The 27,733-nt window shown below is 44.7% G+C and overlaps 1 protein-coding gene and 1 long non-coding RNA gene across 3 annotated transcripts; both read right to left on the bottom strand.

Moving 5' to 3' along the window:
- Window positions 1–169: 169 nt before the first annotated feature.
- LOC136435182 (protein Wnt-7b-like) lies at window positions 170–21,959 on the bottom strand. 2 transcript variants are annotated; one of them, XM_066428437.1, is made up of 5 exons: window positions 21,293–21,959; window positions 7,917–8,143; window positions 2,851–2,923; window positions 1,576–1,771; window positions 170–1,075 (listed from the first exon to the last, which is right to left on the bottom strand). In XM_066428437.1, the coding sequence occupies exons 1-5, from the start codon at window positions 21,355–21,357 to the stop codon at window positions 593–595; spliced, it is 1,044 nt and encodes a 347-aa protein (XP_066284534.1). In that variant the 5' UTR covers window positions 21,358–21,959; the 3' UTR covers window positions 170–592. The 2 variants fall into 2 exon arrangements, with proteins under 2 accessions (XP_066284534.1, XP_066284533.1); XM_066428436.1 differs by lacking the exon at window positions 21,293–21,959 and adding an exon at window positions 10,314–10,718.
- A 174-nt stretch (window positions 21,960–22,133) lies between these two features.
- LOC136435183 (uncharacterized) lies at window positions 22,134–27,161 on the bottom strand. The gene is made up of 2 exons (XR_010755815.1): window positions 26,643–27,161; window positions 22,134–26,275 (listed from the first exon to the last, which is right to left on the bottom strand). It is a non-coding gene; the product is annotated as an uncharacterized lncRNA (long non-coding RNA).
- Window positions 27,162–27,733: the final 572 nt, after the last annotated feature.

The following is a 27,733-nucleotide window of genomic DNA, read 5'->3' as shown; positions in this document are numbered from 1 at the left end:
TTAGCACTCATTCAAAAGTGTAACACACATACAATTGACGACGGCTACAGGCGTCCTTTCAACCGTCTCGGTCGCACTACTGAGACATGTCAAGACATTCAGGTACTTTGCATTTACAAATTATCGTTTACAGGTACGTACATGTACCACATCACAAACCACATAATCCTTAAAACAACACAGACAAATTTATTCACGGGGTAGGGGGTGGTTCCTTCCCGTAGCCTTAGAAAGCTAATTAAGCCATTCCTAACTCTGTAACTCTTCACACGGTGACCGACTTATTGCTGGGATCCACTTTGAACGTCGAGGTCGTCGAGCCTCCAACATCTTAAGCTTGACACTACGGAACTGCACAACATCTTCGTTTATATACAAAATAACATCCATTGGATATAACCTCACAGAAATACGCTTTCATTCTTACCACTGGAATTACGTCCATCAGTAGGAAGCTATATTACATCCATATTGTCACTTCGCTGTACACTATTTGAGCTTTGGGCGATCACGTCCACCTTTCCTGTCAACTCATGATTGTTCGGTGTACCGTTTGGCCAGAACGTCATCGTTTGTAGTGTAGACGTCATGATTATTTGCAGGTATACTCCTCGGTCCGCTCACTGCACTGGTTGCACTTGACGTAACAGCACCAGTGGAACTTACAGTTACATTGCCACGTCTTGACGAACTGGTGCGTGTTGTAGCCCCTCCCGCAGCACATCAGGTCACACCCGTCCTGATATGGGCTCGTCCGGTTGCACCTCCGCCCGTTCGTTCCGAGCGACCCTGTTGCCTCGTCACGCTCGCAATAGTTCGGTGACCCGCGCAGGTACACAAGGGAAATCTCGCGAGGTTTCTCGAAGGTCCGAGAATTTTTCAGTTTCAGAAACGTCGGCCTTCGCGTGCGCCTAGCGCGAACGGCTTCCACGAGCTGGGAATCGTGGTGATACTTCTCCTTCAGGATGTTGCCGACCTCTCGGAAGCGTGGCAGAGTAATCCAACATGTCTTCATGGTGCAGGATCCTGAGACCCCGTGACACTTACACTCCAGACGTGTGTGCTGGTCAATCACCTGCAAGGGGAAAAATCGGTGTTAGACGACAGATAAATGGCCATAGGACGGTAAGAAAATGTTTTTCACACCTGATCCGGACATTAAGAGCAATTCCGTTGCTGCGTATAGGCTAGTTCCCGAGATTGAAGTGTTCTTGAAAGATCAACGAGTTCTAAGATTATGTCATTGTTGATGAAAGACGTTAATTGTTTCTCTGGTGTTTGCAAACATTACGAATCTTGTTATAACACGAGCAAATAAATTGTCGACCTATCAACTGGCGGTGAGATATCGCCTACAAAATAGCGCAAAAATTACATTTTGCGATACTCTTTTCTATGAAGCAACACGACAACGAATTTTAACTTTGCATACAGCGTGCCAAAATGGCAACACACACACAACGAAGCAAAAAACTATGATAGCAATACGCCACACCCTACATTACGATTACAACAGTACCACAAATGGAAATATCTGCATTCTACGCGAAATTTGAACCAAAATGTTGTATACACCTTCCTACCAGCCTCATTGTTGTGGAGGTTCATCAGAGCCCGCGCGTTCTGCTCCACCTCCCGGGCGTCCACGAACTTCTTGCAGAAGCGGAGCCCGTACTTGACGTCGGCGGAGCAGCCGCCCCACTTCCAGCCCTCATCGTTCAGATCGCCCTCCTTCGTACGGTCACAGCCGCAGTCAGAGATGTTACCCTGGCTGGAACAGTAACAATTGGCACAGGATGGTTAGACGCACATCACAGGTATATCAGTAGAAATGACTGAATGATATCAGACGAGGTTGATCAAAGGAAATATAGCAATCTGGATCATAGACCTGTGCAAGGAAGGTTGAAAAGAGAACGTCCTTACTCTATCATGATTAAGTGGAGCAGAAACCGCACCTTAGGAATTCTGTCTCGTATGATTAGACGAATGGAAGAGATGGCAGTTAATAAGACTTGTAGCATGAATGGATGGACAAATTGGGCATGATTGGAGTCTGGCAGTTACCACCCAACCGTACTCGTTCAAAACAAACTTTGAATACAAAAATAAGCTTGGCCTCTCAAGGTGTAACAGAATGTGCTACTTGTCGAAATGACAAAGGCCAGCCCTGTCTCGGTGAAGAATGTAAACTATACGTACAACCTTCAAGTGTTTAAGACACCAATGACACCAAAATTGAAAATTCCCTGAAATTACATAAACCATGATAATTTTTGTTTAATAACATAGACATTTGCACAAAATATACACACTTCGGATGTTATTGAACATCGAACCATCAAAACTTCATACCTTCAGCTTTTGATTCTTCCCACCAGGTAATTACATTAATCAGTGACTCTACCCCTCATGACGTCGCAATGAACATAGCAACCGGTTTGGAACTTTGCACTGCGGCTCGGAAAGAACGTTCTTTTGAGAAGCAAACAACATAAATATTGTTATGTCTTTTAATTGAATGTAATCACGATAATTAAGCACTGTTTGCTAATCAAATAGTGTTTTTCACAAGCCGTAGTGTAAGGTTCCGAACCGATTGCCGTGTTCATTGTGGGGTAAAGTCACTGAAAATGTAATTACCTGGTGACAAGATCAGATAAGAATCAAGAGCTGGAAGTATGGTTTCTGTTGGTTCAATGTTAAATAACATCAGAAGGGTATGTATTTGTTTTAAACGTTTATATTCATTGAATGATACTATTCCTATTACAGATAATAAGAAATTGTTGTATTTTGGTGTCATAAACACTTTCAGAACTGGAGGAAAAGGCGGGAAGAGTGGCCTACCTGCAGGCTGTGACGATAGCGTGCACCAGCGCCGCCGAGCTGATGGCGTACGTAAAGGCAGCTTCCTTGCTTCCTGTGTGGAACATAGAAAGTAGTATATCTTTATATTGAGTTCACTTGGCTCCTGTTCACCATCCATTTCTTTCCCCCTTAAGTCGTAACTCCATCAGCCAACGCTGAATCTTTCTGATATCAACAATATCTAACAAAATGGAACCCATGTTGGCAAAGAATTTCTTCACTACTATTCCATTTACATTCTGGTCAACTTTCAAAGTTAAAAATCACGCCAAGCATGATGCTTTTCCAGCTTTTTTATCATCTCATAACTAGGTGTCAGCTGTTTGTCCAAAAAGTACAGGCAAGGGATTGTTCTTCTTTGACCGTGTGTTGTGTCTATAATAAATCTGTTTCGATTGTTCCGAACTGGCAAACGCACATTGCTGGCTATCCCTACTCGCTCCTCCAACAAAACATCGTCTCAATTCTGCAGAAAATTGTGTGGGAGGGAAAGGTCTTGTGTTCTTAACCCTGACCCGGCGAGATTCATCCTGTACTTGCTGTCCGTGAAGTATAAAGAGAACATACACACTGTAATGCCGTCTCCAGGGCTGAGCGTGTCAGCCACGAAACCATCCCTCTCAGCGGACGCAGAGAAAATGAAAAATCGAACTCTTTGTTGTCAAAGTAAACATCGACCACAACTAGGCTGAAATACTCTCTTCAGTAGGTTGGGGGTAAGTGAGGTGAGTTTACCCCCTGTCAGTTAGCAAACTGAGGGGGGAGCCAACTGAGGGAGAGCCAACTGTTACGGGAACAAATGACAATGTAGCCTCTTTTAGTGTGTGTTTGTTATCCTCCTTCGGCAAACATCTGTCAACCGATGAAGAAATTTTAACTGAAGGGGGCTTTGTGAGCAGTGCAAATAACTTACGTTCTTGGGAGCTTCGAGGAAATTGACAATGTCTTTAAGAAGATTATCGCAAGGGCCAAGAGAAATAGGATTTACATTTCCTTTAATTGGTTAGCGCTATTGCTTGTGACAGCTGTGGCTGAAGTTACTGGAATCAGCGTGCTTTCCCAGGGAAAACCAAAATATGTGATCTCACCAAGATAGCTCGCAGCACACCGCACCCCTGTGTTGTTCTGCGAAACATGGCCTATGGTTTTAAGAATAGGTCAGTAGACCTGTGTCTTAATTGTCAGCCAACGTCTTGAGAAGTGCATGGAGTGTAACATGATACGGTGTTTACGGCGGCGGACATTTTGCTTAAGCTAATTTCCGTCTCGTACACGGTCGCCGCCGTTTGAAACGGTCGCCGCCTTTTTACATGTATTAGCACACTCCATCACTTTATGTATCGCCGCGATCTGTCTGTACAGTGATGTTTCGTGGCGTAGTTGATTAGGGATTAGGGTATAGGCTTTTTGACTAGGGTTCGAACCCGAGGTGGTGCACTTTCCATTTTTCGATAATTCTTTCTACTATTTACTAGTATCACGATACTGTCGTACATTTAGTAATTGACACGTTGACAATTTTAGATTTTTGCTTCTTGTCAGCCCCTCAAGAAACGTTTGGTTTCGACCGGTCAGCGATATGACGACGATCATTTCAAACGGCAAAGACCGTTTACGGGACGGACACGCACTTCGCCTAACATATCCACATCTCGCACCTGCCACACACCTGTCGTACGACTGAAAGGGAAAGTTTGACGGCGGCATGTAAAGAATGCGTCCACCTTCCACTTGTGACTAGGAAGAGGGGAAGGGTGTGTGTCATGTTCCTTTAGCCGCAAAGCTCTCACAAAGTGAACGGTACAGGTGTGAGAAGTTTGGCAGTATGTGAGGTATGTAAATCCGGCTCAGGTGCACTGCTACATTGGTACTCCACTCTCACATGAACTTGTTGATTGATCCGTATGTCAACACGTTGTTCTTTTCCTGGGCGATGATCTCACGGATTAGCCTTGTCAACACCACCCAGGGGAATGTGAAGTGGGGACAGCCGACACTTCTCCGTCATGCACCCCCCACGGGAGGCCGCCGCTTTATTTGCGCGGAAGGTGCCGGGCTATGCCTGGAACGTCCCGCCCGTCACTCACGGCCTCTCGTAGACACATCGCCCGGCACTTGCCACATTCTTAGCAGTTTCTCCGCCCGTCAGATCGTTCACTTTAAAGTTCCAAAAGACGTTCAGGTTGCAGTTTTTGGTCAAAGATATGCCAATGGTGTGCTTAAGAGTATGTTTGAGGTTTTAGACGAGTGGCCGTTAAAGGACCCCGGCCTCTTGACAGGGCCCAGGCCAATGTCTATAGGTAACCACAAGATCACAGAGGAATGCATGGCTTGGCACGTTAGGTCTCCTGGAGCAGATTGAAATAAACTAACGTCTGAATCATCTAGCTTCTAGAGCCGAAGAAATCGCGCATATAATACGAGATAAACACAGAAGATACGTCAGCGATCGGAAAAACAGTATAACAAGCTTTCAATGATTGACTGCGTTTTTCATATTTCTAATTGTTGCGATTATGTCATCGTTTAAACGTGATGATGGCATCAAGTTACATTTGAACATAATATTGGATTAACCCAAGTCTTCATTTTGGTTTCGTTAAGCTGGATTTTCCATCAGAGTTTATCACATCTCTGCAGCAGATTTTAGTATTTTAGCGGTAAAGATCACGTCATCTGATTTGATCTGTCAGCAATGTCAGAGGGATGCTTGTCAGCGGTAAAGCTGCCCTTCCTGTCAGAGATTGGAAGAACCATCAATCTTATTCATATCAGGGGAGCATGGGCAAACACTCCTCACATAGCGGGAAGTACTTAAGAGTCACTCCCAGCTTTTAATTCCACCCGCCCGCAAACCGCCGCGTTCTCATGTCTGTCAACACCTCTTACTACCGAGAGGCCGTTTGGCGATCAGGACTAGAGTGCGGAGATATTTGTACAGACATCATCGAGAAATGTTCGGAACTCGGCACACACGCGCGGGTAGAGCCCCACGAGTCACCTCACGGCATAGCTCCGCACTCATAGAGAGCAAAGTACAACTTTGGCGGTGCACGTGATCACATGTAAGGTGTTCGACAAACTCTCTTTGGACAGTTTGTAGTTTTTCATTTCGTCATTATCTTGTTCAAGTCCTCCTTACTGTCTGTGTAGCATCATACCTAGCATGCTACGCCGTGATACAAGTCAACATATAAGCCTTACTACTTCGCGTACATTCACGTACATAGTGGAGTCATTATCATCTTGCTGTGGGAAAGCTGAAGCGGAGACATGCGTGCTTGTGTTGGAGTACCCCCGGAAAGACCTGTCAGGTAACCCTCTGTCAGACAACTCTGAGATGACTATCACGTTTAGTAAAGAGCCTCGCATTCCGGCCTTGCAGCGTCGTTCTGCTGTCGATCGTAAATATGTGTGGCAGGGCCAATCCCCCCCCCCCCCCCGTAATTCTGCCGTATAAAAATGCCAAATAATTGAACAGGCCCTAATTCTCCCCGTCGACCCCTCTTCATATAACCTCCTGGGAAAAACAAACCAAATTCTTCTGCTTTTCAGTTTCTGGCCTGTTTTAGTTGTCATTGGTATATATTTAAACCCCAGGTCTACTAGATGGGGCATCGGAAGGGTTTAACGATGATGATAAAATCAACGGCGTTTGATTGATTGGTTGACTGGTTGCTTGAATGGTTTGTTGATTGATTTGTGTATGTATGTATGTATTGAGCGACAGAAGGCGGTGATGGCTAGGCGGGTGGTCTCGCGCCCATACACCGAGCGACGGCCGCCCGTATTTTGACACCTGGTACGGAACGCGAACTTGGCAACCCCCCTGTCAACAAGCCGTCTGCAGAACTGTCAATCACTGCTACACGGTCCTTGGCTTCATCAAGGAAAGGTTTCAGGGCTAGTTTTGAAATAACATGGGGCGGATTAGAAAATAAATCTAAAAGCCGTGGTGAAGAAAGGGAAGGGAAATGACATGCTATCTGTGAAATAGTCGCCTCGGAAGAGATTGCAATATCTGGATTCCTAGCTCACTCCTTTTGCAAGAGAAGCAAGTTTGCACGTACATGTGTATGCAAGTATTTTAGGATTACCTCATTAGCTAATGAGACAGGTGTAAAGACTGTTGTCATAACAGTGCCCATCCTTACAACGATAGTAAGGGTCCTATCACCACACTTCGGACACCGGACACTTCAGTTGTGTATTTCCCTTCCCATCTATTAGATGTCTATATGGCGGGAAGCCAACATCTTCTATTAGGTGATATAAATTAGCTGCTTTGGCTGACCACATCCTCATCAACTACCTCGTCCTTAGGAATAATCAGTGACATTACACAGTGTACCAACAGACAACTTTGTTGACGTTATCTCAACTCAGCGCGCGTTGCTACTGTACTGTCGGCAGCTCTTTTTACCACTAAATCGTACACATTACCCTGTCAGGGGTAGTTACGGCTTTGGCAGTGGGAGATATTGCGTGCTCCCAGTAACTGTACACATGACTCGTTTGATCACCGGTTTCTTTGTTATTTCCTTTCTTTGACACCCCCTAAGTGTTTTGGAATTTAAAGTAACGAGATTTCCAAATGTCAACCCTACGGAAGCCTTTGGGCTAACGGTAATTGGTTGTATCTTTTATTGGTTTACCAAATTCCGCGGCTACTTGTTCCATGTGAATGATTTCATTAATGTGTTACTGTTTTGATTTACCATGTGTCATCTAGGTTAGATTAATCAGGGAAGCAGACAGACTAACGATAACATAAGGCAGTGACATGGTGATTATTCCACCTGACAGCCATAGACCCTGTCCAAGGTGCTGAAAACTGGTCAAAAAGGCAGTTGTCCTCTTACAGCAGCTGTGTACACTATATAGCCTCTTTTTATATACCTATCCTTAAATCCTACTTGAATGAAAGCTAATTGATAGATACATTGTATGTTTTCGCCCATTTATGCCATATGATGCTCTACTTATCAAAACATCTAATGACAAGGATAATGATAATGATCACTGACAATGGACTCACGACTCACCTATCCTGAGTTCCCTCCCGAAGACGTTATCGTTGTCCATGCCGGTGCAGTTCCAGCGGGAGTGGCGGAACTGGTACCGGCACTCGTCGATGCCCATCTGCGCGCCCTCGCCGATGGCGACGATCAGGTCGGGCCGGGTCTGGCAGATGGCGCGCTGCCGAGGCACCAGGCCCGGGATCCTGTTACAGATGATGTTCGCACCGAGAGCTACCACGGTGGACAGCGACCTGCAGAGTGGGACACACCAAGGACACTGTTATCCACGAGGAGTCATGCATTTGAAATAGATAGAACTTCAACAAAATAAAGCAACTTTGAAGCAACATATACATGTAACCAACAGATAGTCAATACGCCGAGTTGAAAGGGCTCAGTAACATATCAAATACTGAGGATAGGACAGAAAAGTCTCTTTACCAGAACGATGACCACAAAGCATCTTCTTAAGATAAACTTTTTAATGCGATCTGCAGTCAGGCACGCATGAATCTATTTCGACTCAAGTGATAAGAAGAAAGATCCCAGTGCTTTATCGTTCATCGTAGGTCACTTATTTCACTGGGTATACGGGAATGAATGGGCTATTCTTATTCACTAATATGTCCGAGTTACACAGTATTATTGGAGTTCTTCGCCTCAAATGACAAGGACAAAGGAATATGTTACGCAGTCTAGAAAGCAAAGGAAACAAAATTGTGCCAGCCGACATCCTCCAAAATACCCCCTAACACGGTCAACCCCCGGTGGGGGAGTGCCCGCCTCGAGCGATTGAGTGTTTGCACAGGAACTTTCCCAGGCTAAAGATATACGGAAAAACGGCGAGCCCTCATATTCGACAACTCTACATCACAGAAAAATAAACCGCCATGGACTTACAGAAATATAATGTCTTCACTCCAAGCGGATATGTTGATCGGAAGCTCAACAGGCCAGGCTTGACGCAGGGGCAGTGCTTCCCGGCGAGGGGAGTCTTAAGCCGTAAAGCCACTTAATCTACAACGATTATGTACATAGCAGACTTCAACTGTTCTTACAGCAGGGTCGGATTTGCTCCATTTGATCCTTCTTTTTGCACATTTAACATACATGGACTTGTTAAACCTAGAAAAACACAGGCCTATCTGGTTTAGAAATAAAGATCTGTGTCATCCGGTTTAAAAAGGAAGGAAGGTCAGGTCCAACATTACAGGTGCTCGTATGTTCGTTTCGTCAACGTGTTTCCCGTCAACATTACAATCAAGCAACCAAAGGACGGAGGCAAGCCTTCAACGAGAACTTCCTAAACATGGTTGGTAAGGACACACAGTCGTCGTTCGCTGCCTAACACAGTAGGTTTCAGTTAGCACAATACCTCTTAGCAAACATACTAGCCCATGTTCATCGGCACACCTAGGGCGTACCTTCCGTACGCTGTGAGTCTACTTGTAACTGTAAGCGTCATTCCTCTGGTCCTTTCTGTCTACTTATGACACGCCTATACCGGGGAAGTGACCATAGGATAAGACACATCCTTCCGTAGCCTCCCGAAATGACCTCATTGTCACAACACACGTACATTCATCTTTCAACGGATGGCAGGGGGTTGGACGTCTGTTGTTTGTGCAGAGAGTGGGCGTTCTGTTCGATTCACGGTCTTTTTTCACTTACTGGAGTTCTATTTCCTGACAACAACAACAACGACAGCAACTACAACTACAACTACAACTACAACGCCACTTTCTTCTAAAGCATATTGTAATTGGAAGATTTAACGTCACCTGTCACCAGCTAATCTATCGTTGATATTGAAGTAAACGTCTATCTCCACCAGGGTCAAAGTAAAAAAGTCTTCAAAACGCGCCTCTCTCACACAGTAGACGGAAGTGAGGGCCAACCCTTTACAAGCAGCAAAGTTTGGAATAAAATACATCCTCTCCACAATTAGCACTATGATATGAAGTAGTTTAATATACTATACAGATACAGACACCACAGGTAGAGTAGGCGTACATCTTTAAAATAAAAGGAGGCTGGATAGTACCTGCGCATGGATTATAGCTCGCATAAAAGTGATGTAGAGAAGTAAGATACACAAGAAGGAAAGAAGGTCGGTACGTAAGAAATAAGGACGACAAGACTTTGGCCATCAACAGCTACTCATCGGACAGGAGTCACAGGACAAAGGCAGTTCGTCATAAACGCTTCATAATTGTCGCCTTTGATAAGGAATAGACTTACGGCCTTAGCGTAGCAGTAAGCTACGGGATGTACTGTAAAATACAGGGCTACAAGCTGTGAATCAGAGACGTCGGTAGACTGGGCAAACCTTACCACGACAGGGTGCCAGTTAAAGATATATCTACACTTCCCCACCACTCTTTATGAAATTGGATACAATCTAGAACAGGTTTGACTTACTGGTCACCTGTCCCCGCTGCTAGGGTGCTGAACAGGTAGAGAAGGTGCAGGAGCCGCTTCCTGGGCGCTTTAGGCACGATCATGGCTCGCTCAGGCGGAGTTGGTGCGCGACAACAAAGTCCGAAGGAATATAACTGAAATTATAATTGCTTGGCGTCTGGACCTGGCTAATTTGATTCGCGGGGCTTGGCTAGCTCCCTGTGTCCTGGTGAGAAGGGAAGGAGCGGCAGAATCAGCACCAGATGTAGCTGTCTCTCCCCAGCATGTGAAGGGAACACCTCGCCACTGGAAGGGGTCGGAATGCGGAGGACGCGCAGAGAGGCGGCGGCTCTTATGTGCTGGCCCCGGGAAAGTCCAGGGGACAGAGGAGAGGAGAAAACAATTCCGCATGCATCCTCTTGAATTCCTGGGAACAATGGCGAACCATGATTGGCAGCACAGCAGCTCTTCATGCAGGGATTCCCCTTTGGCCATTGGCCGAGCAGTGCTGAAGTGCAGACCTGCTCGAGAGGGGCTAGGGAGTACTTCATCCCGACTGGAAGGAATGTTGACTGAAGTACCTGTGAAGGATTGTCAGGTTGATAGTATCTCCGCCCCTGTCGTTCACCCCGTGTATTACGGAACAATTCTATCAATTAGTGGCTTTGCTGATCACCCAATTAGTGACATATCCATCCATCAGGCGGACCTCGTGAAACCCGATAGTCAAACACGCCCCATGCACTACTCCTGGAAATGACGTAACAGAGACTCCAGTTAGTGGGCAGTCACAGAGAAAAAAAGAAGACGAAAATGCTTACCTCTTTGTTCACTTTTTGCCAACAACATGCGCCACAATTAATTTTTCCATTGCAGGCATTAGTGGTGAAACTCTCGAGCATTTATTTGAACATGCGGTACCATCACAGGACCGTTTTCCTGTTGATATTTTCAATAGGAAGCCCAAGAGCTGCCAACGGATGAGATGAAAGTTCAAGATCGCCTTCTAGTTGCCCGACTAAGATACGTCACCACCCCACCGCTAAAATCACATACGTCACCATTCTGGTGTTCCTATTTAGTGACGTCATTCACCTCAGCTGTCCAACTTAGACACGTCATCACCATCCCAGTTGTCAGAATCACCGCCACCATCCTGGTAGTCGGACCCAGACACGTCACTCATCTCTGTTGTCCGACATGGTTACGTCATTCATCTCCGTTGTCCAACGAAGTCACGTCACCCATCTCCGTTGTCCGACTCAGGTAGGCGACTGATGCCTACCGTTATCAGGTGTGTTAGCGTTGACCTACAGTATCCGTCAGAGCTATTCACCCACTCATGAGGAAATTAGGCGGGAAAACAAATATGCCGCATGCATTCCTGTTGCGCGATCTGTCCGATACGTGCGCCATGGGACACCTGAGGATACTGCTCATATCGTGGAGAAGTAATGATGACATCATGACAGAAGCAAGACTGAAGCCGTTAACCATTTCTTATACTTTATGGTAAGGATTAAATAGTGGCATATGTACAAGATCTCGCACAAGAAACTCACTATACTGTATGTGGAATGTTGAACGTAAACAGTTAAGCTATAATAAGATCAAATATAAATAAGCATTTGCGGTCAATGATATTGAATTTACATTACATCAACCGACTGAAATGGGGGTTTGAAAGAACCGTTTACCTCGCGGTTGCGGCAAAGCTGAGCTTTTTGGAAACATTTACATTCCTGGGCGTATCATGAACGAAATCCTAGTACAGTGTGTATTTCCTCTTGGTTATTGGTTTCGCGCAGTCTGAGATCTTACGGCCTTGTCAACGCCTGCGACGGCTACCCCATCTCTCCTCACTTTAACAAGCCTTACAGCAGACATCACCAGACGAGGGGAGGGAGTGACAAACGATTTCAGTCTCACAACAACAGGAACAAACCCACACCCCGTGACGTAGGTGGGCCCAGAGCCACAAAGCCAGGTACTGTAGAGCAAATAATCATTGACGAGACAGGCATAAGTCTCTAATACTAGATATTTGTGCACCGGATCAGAGAAACAGGGGGACTTGTGTCTTTAAAATGCGTTGTTAGCGACGGATTTAGTTTTCATCCTCCAACCATTTTACTAAAATCCAGAGGGCGTCAACTACAGACATGTAGCATGTCCCATGTTTATGCAGAGAATACTGTGTACTAGTAGTAGTAGGTATACGAACAACTATGGTTGGATTTAGATATCGTAACGTCATCATGCATGTTACCCTTGTACTCTACTAATGGTAAAAGCCAGCCCATAAATGAATGTCCACAATTCGACCCTGCAGTGTGGGTTGACGTTGATCGAGGCTCGTCTTGTTCTAAGAAAGAAGTCGAAGGAAAAGTCTTTTTGTGTCTTTTCCCTTCCAAGAAGAAGACACATTGTAAGCTCTGTCGTGTCAGGGCTTTAACGGTACTTTCATTCGTGGCATTCGGACTTCTTTAAGTCATGTAAACCGAAAAGAGATTTACATACTTCCACAAAGCTCCGAAGAAGCTACCATACTAAGAAATCTGGGGTCTGTTTAATTTTTGGAGAGGAGGTAGGGTTGACTTTGAGGCGTGGGGTCAACAAGAGCAGCAAACCTGTATTAGGAACATAACCTTCATAGAAAAACTTTAAATCTTATCTGCAAGATTATAGATATTGCAGATCGATATGAAGGTAGGTTTTATAACGTGCCCAACAAGTCGTTCCCCTCCTGAGTAGACAACATTGTCACAATACTGTAGTAAGAAACGTACAGATTACAGATGTTAGGGAGAAGAAGAGGTGATGTATGGGCCAAAATGTTATGTGTTATTTACGCCAAACTTGAACACACACATTACCTCTGCGACCTCGCAGGAGATGCTGTCCGAGTAAAACCACGTGCAGTGATGACTGAAGCCAGAACCATGGACAGGAAATGCCGATGGAAGCTGCTATCGGCTGCCGGACTATTCCTTCCTACCGCCCGTGCACTGATGCGGGCTGGGACACACACAGCGAGGCCGAGGAAATGTTAAAAGGGGTAAAGATGTCACCGTTATTGGGTGGCTGAACAAGACTCTACCCAGCTGCTACTTTGAGGCTGTCTATTCTTACACAATCCAGAGTTCCAGACACTAAGTAGACTACGCTGGGAAATGTCTGCCTCTTGTGTATGGGTATGTGAACAGTACACAAACACTGTATCCTCTTCTATAAGGGAGTCAACAGATTCAATGACCGTACCCTTACCGAGATTATAACCAAACCCATCAATACGCATTACGTCATCAAATCGTTCTTTTCGAAATATAGTCTTGATTCCGTCCTGACAAGGACTCGCTATGATAATAGTCTCGTTCTCTCTGTAGCCTAGAACAGCCTTCGGAATTCAACAGAGCGGACAAACGTGACTTTTCGGGTTCCTAGGAAGAAAAGGAGGCTAGCAAAAGTGGAAATATTACTATTTTCCGTCTCAATGTTTTTTTTTCTAGTTTTGCTTCTTCGCTGTTCGCTTCTCAGATGCACTCAGCTTGTAGCTATTGCAGTGTGTCGTTTGCAAACGGAGCTAAAGGACATTGACGCGTAGTGTTGGACCAGTGAAGACTAGCGACTATGCGGAAGGACGAAGTTAGACGCTTTTTACAAAGATTGATTTCTCCATTCCAAGCTTACTGGTGAGATAGACAGACGCCATGCTGAGCCCCAGTGGTATTTCATGCCACGTCTGGACACAGGGGACTACATACTGAACTATCTGAAGGTCAGGTCGAGGGCAGGGAACTGAAAGTGCTAGGCGTAAAATGACTCTCATTCGGTCACTTTTTCTAAATACGAATGAAGATAATTTCAAATAAGGCATAACTTCACACACACACAAACGGGCCTTTAAATGATGCATCACACAACGCTAGTTCGCTATTATTGCAGTTATTAGTGCCAGACATATGACTCCTAATATGCCGGTTCAGGGGATGAAATTGACATTTAACTCGCCATGTATCACTCAAGCCGAAGGTTCGTTCCTGACATAGGCAAACCAATATATATTGATTGATTTTGTAGGTGAGCCGATTTCGTCGTCTTGAGCAGTGCTCTTCTTGAAAGCATTTGTAAGGCCACCAAATTCAACTGTTTTATTTTTCATTTCACATAGATTCTATTGTTTAAGAGATAGGCTGTGGTATTAAAATGCAAGGAACTTACTTAGTAGCAAGAGATCCTCGCATGCGCAGTGACGTCCCATAGACTTGCCAATCACATTCATCCTGTGTGATATGATTGGCCATGGTGGTGACCTCGTTGAAAAGGGTATCTAGGACAATTGCCTAAAGTTCTACCAATCTTGCCTAGATAAGTCCTCATGAAATCCCTATTATTACTGCTGGTGGAAGAATAGACGGAGCGGTGTCCTTTTGACGTTCCCGTTAAGAGAGTTTAAGGAGACTAGAACGCCACTTAGCCGCGCGGTGGTGTTTGGAAACCACAACAAACAATCCGTCTGCACCTTCTTAGGTCGGCTCGACATTCCGTGTCGGGCCAAAAATGCATCATATCATTGAAATCAAGCTTGTTATAAGATTCTACGGCCCGTATTTCCTACTTTCATACCTTGAATTCCAGACTGTAGACCATATTGGGACTACTGGGACTATGTGTCCATACTTTTGCCATACTGGGGGCATGTTTGCTATGTTTCACATGCAGAATTAACTTCTAATGTCATCAGCAACAGCAACGTATGGAAGGCCCTGTGGTAGGGTAATGGCAACAAAAACCATACCTGCAACCACAGGGTACCGATATAGTAGTACCGATAAAGCAACTACGATAGTCACATACATGGTTTATGATATAGTTGTGGGTTGGTTGAGGGATACATGTGACGTCTGATACTCCACGGGTACGGTCCAAATGTTTGCACTGTACTTTTTACTTTGTGTTTTCCGAACATTTAAAAAATGATGCCTTCAAAGTTCAAACACTTTGAACAATGTGTGTTCTACACCGTGTGCTATAGCACCTCCCCCATCGCATTTCCTATCAGTGAGCCCACGCTCCGTGTCTCTTGATGTGGATGGACATTGACCAATGCCTACATAGTAAGAGATTACTCACCAACCACTCAACTATGCACTCTAAAACCCTCCTGTCAAGGTTACTCTCACCCTTAAAACAGCCACGATTTTGCTTCTTGTTAGACAGGAGAGAACATTTTTACTTAGTCATCCGTGTCCTATTAAGGGCGATTTAAAAGCTCTCCCGGCGCTGAGCTAAGCCCAGCGTATACACTACAGAGTATGGGTGGGTACCCCCGGGACATGGATCGCCACCTAACCAAAACAACCACTTCGGGAAATATTCCAAGACCTTGCCGGGCAGTTACGGACGGGTGGGTGGGTCCAGGCTGTTGTATGTGTGTGGCTAGATCACAAAGTCCGAACGTGTGCCTCACACATATTTCCAAAATAGGAGAACAGGGGAGGAAGAACATGAAGTATGGGCAGTATATGGGATTTGAGATGAGTCGGCGAGAAACGTTACTCTCTACTCGTCAGGCAGGAGGCTACAAGAAAGTTAGATGGTTGAACGGAACGGAACCGCGTGACTGAAAAGCTGGTGTGTTACGCCGAAGGGCTGTTATACCGGCTGTACAGATTCAGCATCATTGGATAAACTTAGGCCAGTTAGAGATACAGCATAGTTAGTTTGGTTTGATCATCGATGTAAGACATTGTTCATGCAAATCAAAACCACAAACGCAACCACCTGCATGATTTGCCTCCATTTCACGCCCATCTCCTGGCTCTTTCCCAAGCCTGATTTCTTTAGCTTAGTCAAGTGCAAATGAAGCCATTGTCAAAGGAACACAAGCGAAAACGTTCCCCGTCCACCAATCCATCACGCGGGCTGTCACAGTAATGACCCAACCTGCGGAGTTATATTGGCATCGCGTCGCCCCAGGTGATTATCGATAATGACCGTTACTAATGGTTTTATGACATGAATGACTGGTGTTAATGAACCGTCGGGTCGGTGAATTACACGAGAAAATGGTGACAGTCGCACTAACGCAGGCGTTTCCTTGCTTTGTTTTAGCTGTTCGCACAGTTCATTGGGCAAGAACGTGTAAGGATGAGGGGCACGACAAAAGAATGAATCATTATGGCATATAACATATGTGATAAGCGTCCTGCAATACTTGCGTTCGTCCTTGCTCTGGCTAATTCACCCCTTCCTGTACAAGTTGCATATAAAGACGAAACTGTAGTGCAGGGTTTATATCAAAACATCTTCCGTTGCTGCTCCCTTGTGTCATCATAATCCTGACACATAGGGCCAGTGAAGAGAACCACTTGACGGAAATTCCGTGTTTTGTCCTTCAGTGAGCAAAACTCCCTAGGTCCGTAGATACATCCCAGGCGGTCTGGCCAAACATTGAGCTCTCAGAATTGTCAAAACATCGGCCTAACTGACAAGGGCACACATGGCGCTGCTTGAGGTGTTTTGTGTTGGCAACTTGCTACAGTTTCTCTGTTGCTACAGTTCTTCTGTTGTTGCATTTTTCTGCCAGCATTGTACGATGCATCAGTGCCCGTTCTAGTTGTCCGTTCTCTAAGACAGGAGAGAAGCAGTAAAGGAAGACAACAGAACACTTACATCTGAACACCACAGGTCAGGTCACACCTGTTCTTGACCATGTGTGACGTTTGCAGTGGACAAAGGCAAGTCAGGAAACGAAACAGGCTAATACGATAATTTATCAACACAAAATACCGGAGACGGAAAGTACGGCAGAAGATTTTCCGTGGATGAAAGTGCATGGTCACGTGGGCAACGTTATGGCAGACATTTTCTCTATATGAAAGCAACAGGTCCAAGGCGTCGGCAAGATGGTCGAGTATAGCTAATAGTCAGTGTCCAGGCCGCCATGCCTTTGTGGTCATCCGAATTCACGTACATCCTTCCCAAAGCAAGGATCAGTACAGGTAAAGTCGCCGTCTTCACCGCCGTACATCCACGTAAGGGTACAACAGCTTGGTTGTGTGAAGTTTCCATCCTCAAGTCTGCCGTCCACCGTGCGGCAGGCACATCCTGAGAACCGTTCATCACACATTCCTGGCGACTGGTGCCAGACCAGGCGTTTACTACAGCCCTGGGTCGGGGCATTATCCACAAGACAAGTGCTAATGACCACTAATGGCTATAATCAACCGACAGGGTTTGTTGTTTCTGAGGATACGAACGCATGGCTAACCTTTTTACCGAACGCCCTGTGTCCTCAGTTCAAAGTTGTGACGAAACGCCTTGAACTTTGTTATGGAAGTTATTGTCATCTTTACGTACATATACGCGTATTCGTGTTCAATTTCCGTAGTATTAATAGATTTTTACCAGCCGATGAAGCTATGTATATGATACATGGTGCATCACACTTCTGTGGTCATGTTTTCAGACGAATTTCAGATGAAAAAGGCAGACACTGCAGAACATACATTTTAAGTTTACATGAAAGACTCGGTAGATAGCTGTCTTCAATACCAGTAAAATACCAATGAGCCTAGTGGGGAGTGGGGACAGCCAACATAAATACAGATGCACGTCAAGGAAAGAAAATAGCGAGAAGCAAACCGGCAGCTAGCCCAGTTGACTTCCAACAAGTAGTCCCCAAGCAGAGGTTAGACTCCGGCTTATCTGGGACGTCTTTTTAGGCGTTTTTTTTATTTTTTAGATCTGGCTTTCTATTTTGTCGGGGTTTCTTCTTGTCCGCCTGCCAAATTTGTAGACCTTCTAGGAGCACCGGTGTATATTTTTTGAGGAGCGTTGATTTGTGATTTTCAACACATTTGCCAGCTTCTCTAATGCCTGGAAGATCGCCTTTGCTAGTCTCTACTAGACTAACTACGCCGGCTATAGGGAGAATATTTGCCAGGGTTTCACTTGGACCTAGAATGGCAAATTGGACCCTCTCTCCGTAGCCAACTCCCTTAGCAAACTATTCACTCTATTTGGCCAAATTCTACTATTTTCCCAGCCATCCGCGGGGCCTGGTAGAGGCTACGTATTTGCGGTGACGACAAAGACACCTAAAGACTCCCAAAACAAGCCGGAGCCTAACCTCTGCTTGGAGAGTTTCCAACGAGCACCCGAGCCTTCCCTGTCCTCGCCCCGGCGGTGGTGTTGACAGGCCCCGTCAGAAAACCATCAGCCGACAAGGAACGGGAGCCAGGTACCCTTAACTCGCGTCGGTTTGCTGCTAAAATGTTTTGGGCGGTTTCTGGTTGAGCGTGCCGGTTAAACCTGGCTGACACACCCCACCTGGGTGGACCGGACACTCTACATTCAGTTTGAACCTCCAAGCAGATGTACGGTTTCGGTTGATGAGACGAAATCGTACATCTCCCTGGAGATAAACTTTGTTCCTCATATGATATTCAAAATGGACAATAAGCTTTCAGGGCGTTGGGTTCATTCAGCCGTGCCAACTGAGAGGTTGCAAATATGGCTGCTGTCATCATCCTATCAAGATGGCCTTGTCTTATCACAAAGCCAGGAAAACAGAGCCAACAGCACATCCTCAAGCCCTGCCACTGCACTATGCCTGTGGGACCACCTAAGGGTGTAATACATTATGCCATGTATGTTGCGAGTGATACGTCACACATTCAGAACCCTACCACCCCAACCCTTTCTTGCAAACAACCTTTGCTGCATTCAGATAGATATGAAAATGTTATCAAATAGGTGAAATGATTTGTTGATATGCTCTCATATTGTTTGACCGGCGCATTGTTCAACACCAGGACACACACTTACTGTTTACGCAATCTTACTATCTGTGCCAAAGGATTGTTATCTTGTATTTTGACAATTTGCGTTCTTACATATCTGAAGACTCTCCGAAACTGTACAGAGCAGAACAGACCACCAGCCATCCCACTATCGTTCATGTTATCATACAGCAAAAGATAACGATACATTCACACTACTGTCTGCCATGGTTTTGCTAGAACATTACCCTTAGAGGGCAGCCATATTGGGCCATTACTTTCCGGTACATGACCTCAGCACGACCTCTACAATCAGCTGTGTGGAAAAATATGCAGAGTGGATGGAAGAATCGGGGACTTATCTAGCCCGTTTGTCCTGATAGCACTCATCTTTAGATGACAAAATATTTATCTGAGACCTTGAAGATAGATCGAAAACAATTTGCTTGGTCGCATTCTGAACATCTGTGTAGGACGAAATTGTACCGTTGAATGTATGTAAAGGAACGAGGGCATTTCGAATGTTTTCTCTTGTTGCTTTGATAACGCCGTTACACTTTGTTGTACATACCTCTAATTACAGCATGCTAAAACGCCCAGAATAATGTCAAGAACACGATCTGGGAGTTGACATATGGTATTGCTCCCGTTCTGGTCAAAATGGTTCACAAATTACACTTTGGGAGTGCGTCGTTGTTGTTAATTTGCCAAACTACAGCAGTGCTAATGACACATTTACACAGCTTACCCCACAGGGCATGTGCCTCAGTCGTCAGGACACGGCCCTTCTACCTGCATCTGCCGACAAGCCGTGATTGACGATGGCGCGGCCGCCAGGCCAGGCGGCGTGACTCCATGTGATGATGACTGCTCTGACCGTGCCGTGTGCCTCGTGTAATCTCCTAGCTAGCAGATATGTGGCTTCGGATGTTCTCTGTTCCTTTCACAGATCTCTCAAATGTGTTTATGCCACTGGACGCCTCCGAGCCTAATAAAGTACAAAGACGCACTAAAAAAGGAAAGGATGTCCAAAGCAAGCGGAACACTAACCGACGCCACACCTCTGCTTAGAGATTTCCTCGTGTGCTGAACGGGCCTGTAACTGCAGGAGGTGTCTGTCAAAACCGACAGGGCTCCAAAGATCACGGCATTTTGGACACGTTGACAAGAATTTATTTGGTCTGGCAAGCCAGGTCTTTCCTGAGATGCCAAGATTACTTTTCTCGAAAACTTTCAAGACTCCATCAACGTCGGGTCCCCCAGCCCAGGGCAACATGTCGCCGGTCAGTGATTTGTCTTTCCCCCAGACATGCTGACTTTAGAGAGGGGCAATTACTTATCGATTCTGGTTCCCTCGTTCCCGTCTCCTCCACATCCGCGCGGCGTAGTAACCATGGCGTGGACAGACGGAGGGGAAACATTTCTGAGCATGGACTCGGGCGAAAAAGAAACGGCCCGTAGAAAATGAGGAAATAGCGAGCCAGGAATAGAAAAAGAGGCAGGATAACCAACGATGTTTGGGCATAGCGGGGACGACGAGATGATGACTGCAGACCAAGATGTTGATGAGGAATGGAGTATTACTTAGAACGGCGCCGAAAAGAGGAAGACGTGTAAACTGTAACAATCCCCCACCAAAACAGAAAACAATCCGCCAAGCCTATTCTACACATGTCGGCAGTACACACATACACTGCAGCAATGGCTGGGCACTTCGCAACGATAGCCCTCAGTTAAGATGAATGAAATAATAACTTCATTGTATATCTCTACTGAAGTGTGAAGAATACGTGAAGAAAGATGTGAAATAATTGGATGTGTGGGCAGAAAGCGATGAAAATTTAAGATGAAGGGCCTGCGAATCGCACGCTATTCAGAACCAGTCTAGTAGAACAGGGCCATGGCCAACAGCCGAGAAGTCAGAGCCCCGTCATGGCGCGAGTGGCCAGCACAAATGTTGCTATCCAGTCAAACATCGCAACGGACAAAGATCGACACTTCTAAAGGCATCCGTATCAACATCTTGGACCCCTTAAAACGCGCAAGGCCTCTTCACATCACCCTTAAGTAACAAACGGTTTGTAAGAGATGCGATCAGCCATTGTGAGACCGACTTAAAGGCCCAGTGGGGTGGAGTCAAAGGAGCGGCGGTGAGAGTAGTTATAGGAATGAAAACCAGACGTTTGTTGGAGTTCAATAGCATGATGTACTCACCCTAACTGCAGGATGACCACGCACAAGACGGCCCCCAGGTATCTGTTGTAATCCTGCGGCCACATCTCGTGTTCTTCTCTAGTCCGGCTACTCCGCAATGGCTGGCAGGTTTAAAGCCTCGGTTGCCACAGTAGCTCCCATCCAGCCTTTGGCTATGCGGACCCTTCTGTAAGCGCTGCAGACCTCTCTGGGAGCGTTGCTGGATAATAATGGCTCGGTCGCATCGCTGGGCTCCGCTCATTGTTCCGCACTCATTATTTGTATGCGCCGCACACGTCGGGGTCTGCACCGTGGCGGTCTCCTGGCGCTGGCGGGGCAACAGGGTCTCTGGTCCCAGGGCATGCACCTCTCCCGAGCGCACGGGCTTGCACACTCCAAGCAGTGATGCTGCAAATCATCCAACAAAGAAAAAAAGAAGGAAGGAATAGTCTGGAGGTGCTCGGACACGGAGGGCCGACTGGGGGCTATGGCGAAGTCATGCGGAGCAAGTCCTACATTCACACGGGCTGAAACACGAACAGGACGCGTAAATATTTATGCGAGGTTCAGCGCCGTCCAAGTCATGCATGCAGGAAACCTGACTGCCGATGTTGCAATGTTGCAAATGTTCCAAGTGGGAGTGAGTGAAAGAGCCGGTGTGACGTCATCACGCCTCCCGGCCAGCTGACCACCTGAGCCTCCCCCTCAGGGTAAAATTCTGCAATTACCCAACATTCCCTGGGGGGAACAATTAACATTGCCTGACGTACAATCGGCGTCCGGGGAACTGCTTTTACATTTCTGCATTAAACTATCCTCGCTATACCCCCCCAAGATGCAAACAGTCAAACACCACACACTGTTTAGGGGGGAGCCGTCTGCTTTAGGCACGGGCACAGCACGGAGTTTAATGAATCCAATGAACATTTATTACACTGTCATCGTGTGCCTAGACAGTCTAGAACACTCGACTCAATACAAACAAAACTTGCCGAAAGATTACTGTAACAACAGTCGAAACATAAAGGAACTCGACAAACGGCGAATTAGTCAACTGACTACATTGTTTGCCGGCTACGCAACCCCTAAAAAAACCTTGCTTTAGTGACAAGGCCAAAAAAAGTAGGGGACGTACACCAGAGCCCAATGCAAACAATATCTCCTCTGGGATTTCTTACTAAAATAAAACAACGATCAACTCGAGAAATCCTTCGATGGTGCCCTCGTGCCTGGTAGCAAGGCCTCGAATGAAGATCACATCTTCAGTCCTCCCTTTATCCTCTCCTAGCACCTGCTCTCCACCTGTGCTCATTAATCAACAGTCACCTGTGTACAGCTCAAACACACAATGTGTTAATGCAGAAACTCAATTTCACGCTAATGACTACGTCAAACGCTAGAAATTAGTCTTTTCTGCATTAAACTATCCTCGCTATACCCCCCCAAGATGCAAACAGTCAAACACCACACACTGTTTAGGGGGGAGCCGTCTGCTTTAGGCACGGCATCTTGTCGACTGATCAAAGAAGGGGAAGAAATGGAACGCTCCAAGTACCTGAAAGTCTAGAGGCAAAGAACTGGTCATCTATCTTTCAGATGATCTGTAGAATAACCTTCCTTTTCACTTTTCCATCTTCCTATAAACATCCTGTCTGCGCAGTCGTTACTTCTGCTAAAGTGGACCAAAAACTGAAACATCAGCAACTACAATTTATGACAAGTTCTAAACTAATTCCCTGCACTAGTGTAGGACAGCTGCTTTTTCCTGAAGTTCTCTGGTCCTAGTAAGTCCTCTAGAAAAAGAAAATCAATGTGACCTTAATAACAATACTTTTCCAACATAGCAACAGTACAAATTATGTACAGTCTAATTAACAGTCAAAGGTTAATAACTGCCCTTGTGTTTTAACCACCTTCTTTTCTAGAAGACTATTTGCTGCTGTTAAATTATTACCGACAACCTAAAAATTTCCAGATGAATCAAGTTCTGCCTGCAAATGTACCCACCTAAAAGGTGTAAAATGGTTACTCAACCGCTGCAAAGAGTGTGTTTCTTATGACTTCCAACACATACAACACAAATAAAAGTACTGTTGAAAGAACAATCTCTGGGAATTAACCCGGAAACTGCTTCCACTTCTCGAATCCCAACAATAAAACTAGTCCTGTGTACCCTCTGCTCTGCTAGCCAATACGGTAGTATGTCAGCTACTAAAGTAATGGATCTTGGATCTTATCCGTAACCTTACAAAATCCTTCCTTCATAACGTCTGAAACTAATTAAACATACAACAGTTAATATCTTGTACAGAAAACGTTACTCAATACACAAACCTAAGTAAAACAACTTTCAAACAAGTTAACTCCACTCTTAATTAGTTATGTCACACTTAAGCAACAAAGTATTCTCTAAATACATCTGAAGACTGCCGTATTTCATAACCTGCAACGTAAACGAAAACATGAAAGTATGGTCATCCAAATAAAACAAATTACTTCTTTCAGTAGCCAAATATGATACAAATATTACTACTCGTGCACCTCCAGAAACAAATTGTTTCCTACTGGCCAAGTGCCAACGAATTCTTTATGTCAAAATAAGAGACCACAAAATCACTGAGCTCAAATGCCTACAAATATAAGAAACTCAGACACAACCCGACACAAATTTTTCATCATGACGAAAAGCTAGCCTGAAAGGCTCATAATTCAGCCTGCGGATTGCTGAAAATCCAGGTATCCGTCAAGTCATACTCACTCTCAAGAACAAAAGAACTAAACTATACAGTAAGTAGTGTATAAAATGTAACTTTACTCAACACGCCAATTTGGTCTTCATTCTTAGGGCTTAAAAACACCTGCAAAATGTTACCGGGCTCATACATAACAAAAACAGCACAATAGCACATTTAAACTTCCTGCCCAATGTATCAATCAGCTGCACCAACATTTGTGCAAGTAGAGACTGTGAAACACTTCCATGTAAGTTTGTGAGGTGTGAAACAGGTGTTCAGCTGAATCAATGCTTAATTCTGCATCCTTTCTGCATCCTTTCTGCAAACAACAAATCATGTATATCAAAATACGTGATATTGTGATATATTAAACAAAGGCTATGCAATAAACATGTACATCTGCGTGCTCTCTCAGAGTCTCTGCGAACGACAAATCGCCTGGATCCAAAAATATGTATAACTAAGACTGTGAAACGTCACCGGAACAAATGTGCGTACTCTCTGCAAACAACAAAACACCTGCATTAATATATATGTATAACAAAAACTGTAAAATGTCACCAATATATCTGCATACGTCTTCTCTGCAAAAAAGAAATAACCTGAATCCATATTTGTGTGTAACAAAGCCGTAAACATCACGAAAGATAAATGTGTGCTCTCTGCAAACAAGATATGACCTTCCTAAATGTACCCGTATAACTAAGACTTAAACATATCTGCATGTTCTCTGCAAACAAAGTTCATCCACATCTTTGTTTAAGCTTCTAAAAACAGAATAAACGTGACGAAATGTGTAGACGAATCACCTGCTCTCCAAAGATGTTGCACTACTGTATAGCAGATACATCAATACAGCCTGCAAAACAAAAAATCAAACACCACAGACGTTTTTAGACAAATCAACTGACAACTGAACATTGTCCATCTCCGGGGTCATCAATTCCACAACCTGTATTCCTTATCACTACCAGGGCATACAATTGACGGCATAAAATTGCCGGGCTCAAACAGCAGCCTGCCCATGCAACAAATTGTGCTAGTCCACGCCTTTCTTGGGGCGTACCGTCACAGGTATATCACTACCATGCTCATGCATATCAATTGCGGTTAAACATCAACATTCCAATTACCCGCTCAATGCATCACGTGTATCAACGTTTGTCAAAAGACAGAAAGAAACATCTCCAAGTATGTTGTGAACTCGATCCAAACAGAACACCTGCATCGATGCTCGAGCAAAACACAGACTGTAAAATATCACCAAATGTAAATCTGCATCCTCTCTGCAAAGTGCAAACAAATCACCTAGTATATCAAAATACGTGTATAACAAAGAATAAAACACCAAGGGTATCTGAGTGCTTTCTGCGAACAAGACATCACTTGCATCAGTATATGCGTAAAACAAATACTGAAATATGTCTGCGTGCTCTCTAGCAAACAAAAATTCTTCCATACCTTTGTTAAAGGTTAACAAAACTGGAGAAAAAATACACTACTAAGAAAAATCTTCATGTGTAGAATAATCGTGTGCTCTCCACCGATAACACACTGTTTCACCACTGTATAGCGACGAAATCAATGCAACCTGCAAAAAAATGGATAAAACAATTGGGGCGCATCAACTGACAACTAAACATTGTCCATTTGCGCGCTTGTCAATTCCAAGTCATGTATCCTCTCATCAATCCTAGGGCATACAAGTGACGGCATAAAATCGCCGGGCTCAAAGAACAGCCTGCCCAAAACATTGTGCTGTCCATGCCATTTCTGCGGCATACCATGACAATAAAATAATCACCTGGGTAAAATAACGTCACCATATAAATTACCTGCTCAATGCATCAACTGCCCCTGTATTTGGGCGACATCACCATGTATATCTGCATTCTCTCTGCAGTCAACACATCACCTGCACCAATGCGTGTGCATATCATGTCAATGACTTCAAAAAAAATCACTAGTAATAAATGCGTGCTCTCTACAAACAATAGATCAATCTCAGCAAAATACGAGCATATCAAAGATAATGATAAGGAAAAACGGTCTGAAATTCCACAATACGTAAACACCAAACTAGCGTCTCTTTATTATTCATTTCTATTCATTTCTGAATATAAAAGACGGCGGTAGCAAGACCTTCCAAATCTATCTATTTAACTAAAACAAAACATACCTTTACGCCACTGCATATGGCGGAAATACTGAGGGCGGTAGTAAACCCACAGCAATGCATCCACAGCCAAGATATTACCTGTTCACATGTCTAAACATATAAAAAACGGCATAAAGAAACATGATTACGTGTATAAGTACTCATTGACAACCTCAGTGAGTATATATGGAATACCTTTGTGCAAATGAAAGACAGTTAAACATCATCATGTGTATCTACTACACAGACAACAGCACATCACCTGTGATACTGCTGAGGAAATTAATTACGACATAACATCAACATCAAAAACTGCTGAATGCCAACAACAGATTATTTGCATATCAATGATGGAGTATAATCATCATGTATAAGTATCATCTCATAGCAGAAAAAGATTCTTAGGCTTATCCATTCCAATACAGACAACACATTAACGTTGTCACTAACTGAAAATACGAAAACGGCGTGATACTACCATAAACATATGCACGTTCCATGCTCCTAAAAGAGTCTCCGAAAGTCTATCTCCTCCTTGTTGTGCAGAAGAAACATCTTGCCGGGAACTCTGCCGCAAAGACTTGCGATGTCCGGTAGTCGTGGCTCAATTTCGCCTCCTGGCCAAGATCCTATTTCAGTCTCCTGAAGTCTCTCTCCTTGTTGTTGTTGTACAGAAGAAAGACCTTGGCGGGAAGTCTGCCGCAAAAGCTTGCAATGTTCGGTAGTCGTGCCTCAACGTAGCCTCCAGGATTTCTCGCGAAAATAAAACAACGATCAACTCGAGAAATCCTTCGATGGTGCCCTCGTGCCTGGTAGCAAGGCCTCGAATGAAGATCACATCTTCAGTCCTCCCTTTATCCTCTCCTAGCACCTGCTCTCCACCTGTGCTCATTAATCAACAGTCACCTGTGTACAGCTCAAACACACAATGTGTTAATGCAGAAACTCAATTTCACGCTAATGACTACGTCAAACGCTAGAAATTAGTCTTTTCACCCAACATGCTTCTGTTTCTGACCCCGCAAATTCCTGAAGTAAATGAAAGTATTTATCTAAAGTTCTGCAAGTTGTTCTTGTTCCCAAAGGTTGAACCTGTGCATTCTCGAGCTCGTACCGTGAGTTGTAATGTGGAACTGGCTTATCTTGGACTAATATCATACCAAAAATACCCCTTGGTGGCGCTTGATACACTACACAGCGAAATAGCTACAGAGGACAGAGTGAGACTTAGAAACTAGAGGAAAACCATGGAAAGTTTAGAATGACAGTTTAGCTGACCTCAGGACCGTTTGGGGATAATTTGACCAATTGTCGAGATGTGATCTTCATCAATTCAGCTGACTAGGACACTGTCAATTTAAGTGCATGTCTTTAGATATTTATGAATAGGAAATAGAAGGCTATAGGAAACATAAAGGCAACTTTACAGAAAAGGCAGGGTGGACCAGGACAGATCGAGGGAGTGCGCTCATTGATTAGTACATTCATCCAGTCAACTGTGTATTCTCTTTCTTTTGCTGCTCTCTACGAGATCTAGATATCAATGCATTATTTCCCCCATCTCCCCTT

This window comes from Branchiostoma lanceolatum, chromosome 5 (assembly GCF_035083965.1).
Source record: "Branchiostoma lanceolatum isolate klBraLanc5 chromosome 5, klBraLanc5.hap2, whole genome shotgun sequence".
Lineage (NCBI taxonomy): Eukaryota > Metazoa > Chordata > Leptocardii > Amphioxiformes > Branchiostomatidae > Branchiostoma > Branchiostoma lanceolatum.
This window is presented reverse-complemented; position numbering and strand designations above follow the sequence as displayed.